Source organism: Centruroides sculpturatus, unplaced genomic scaffold (assembly GCF_000671375.1).
Source record: "Centruroides sculpturatus isolate CEXI.00-Female unplaced genomic scaffold, Cexi_2.0 scaffold908, whole genome shotgun sequence".
NCBI lineage: Eukaryota > Metazoa > Arthropoda > Arachnida > Scorpiones > Buthidae > Centruroides > Centruroides sculpturatus.
The window spans coordinates 285,940-287,355 of record NW_019385435.1 but is presented as its reverse complement, the minus strand read 5'-3'; the positions used below and the strand labels follow the sequence as shown (position 1 = coordinate 287,355).

At 30.9% G+C, this 1,416-nt stretch overlaps 1 protein-coding gene across 1 annotated transcript; it reads left to right on the top strand.

Annotated features, from left to right (window-relative positions):
* The first annotated feature begins 454 nt into the window (after positions 1 to 454).
* On the top strand, positions 455 to 937 carry LOC111638961 (CCAAT/enhancer-binding protein beta-like). The gene has a single exon (XM_023384740.1). It carries the CDS (start codon positions 455 to 457, stop codon positions 935 to 937), a length of 483 nt encoding a protein of 160 aa, XP_023240508.1.
* Positions 938 to 1,416: the final 479 nt, after the last annotated feature.

Sequence of the window (1,416 nt, the reverse complement as noted above, 5' to 3'; positions counted from 1 at the left end):
GAATGTTGATAAAGCATGATAACGTGAAAAATGTATCTTTAATCTCTATGTACAATTTAGTCTCTATGGGGTGACACCACAATGAGATCTTGCACCACCTCAAAATCTTCCTAGGGCAGCCTCTGGTTCGGCCCATGAAAAAAGTTTTCTTTCCAATTCAGCTCGGGGGCAAAAACTGTTGGTCACCCTTGGACTTATTCATAGTTTGATTGCACAATAAAATGTTGCATAAAACCTACATAGCATTTATCAATTTATCTGTAATAAAAATAATTATTTGTCTAGTATATTAGTAATAATAATTTTGAATTATTATTATAATATAATACAGAATTTTATATGTATATATTCATATTTTTGGATTTTAATATTAATTTTTTTTACAACAGATATCAAATTCATCTATAAATAACATGTTTTAATTCTTCAATTATATCATTTGCTCATCATCAATATGGCTCCAAGAAATAAATCTTCCACTACATCTGCATCAGTTGATGATGGTGCTTCTGGTGACTCATCCAGTGATGCCATCTCTGAAAGTTCATCGGGTCGAGGTCGATCCAAGAAAAGTAATTCGGTTGACAAGAATAGTGATGAATATCGACGGCGGAGAGAGAGGAACAACATTGCAGTGAAGAAGAGTCGTACCAAAAGCAAAATGAAAACACAACAGACATTAGAAAGAGTCAATCAGTTGCGAGCAGAGAATGAGATGCTTGAGACAAAAATAAAACTGTTGACAAAAGAACTCAGTTTCCTAAAGGATCTTTTCATGGCTCATGCTGGAAGTGCTCATGGTCAGCATCTTACAGAAGTAGACCTCAATTTTCTTTCAGAGGACCAGGAGAAAGAAAGTGGAATTGCTAATAATCAAGCAATTGAGAATGATCACAAGTATAGTTCTCAAGATTCAGATCTCTCTGCTGAGACTTAATTTTTTAAATCATGATATTGTGTAGTCATGTCTTTTTATCTTAAAGGTGAAGGACACACGTAGGTAATTTTTAGATGTAGGCAAATTTTCAATTTCTTTCCTCCTCCTTTCTGTTTTAAAGCTTGAGAAATTTCTTGGATAACATTGTATGCATTTGATTAGCACTGCCATTGACTTGAGTGTTTTTGTCAAATATGTGAAGTTTGATTGTAATCAAATTCATTACTGACATTGCCAGAAAGAATAAATTTTGGTTATGTTTATCAGAATTTTTTCAATGATTATAACTGAAAAGTATTCTTAAAAGAAAAGTAAAAAAACATCTTATTTTGAACTTGAAATATTTTATTCTTCACAAATATTAATCCTTAAATATTAGTCTTAATTACATAACATCAATGTTGTATCATTTTATTCTGAATCATGAATAAAAATTGCTAATAAAATGTATTTGTTATATGCTTAAAATATATTTCAAA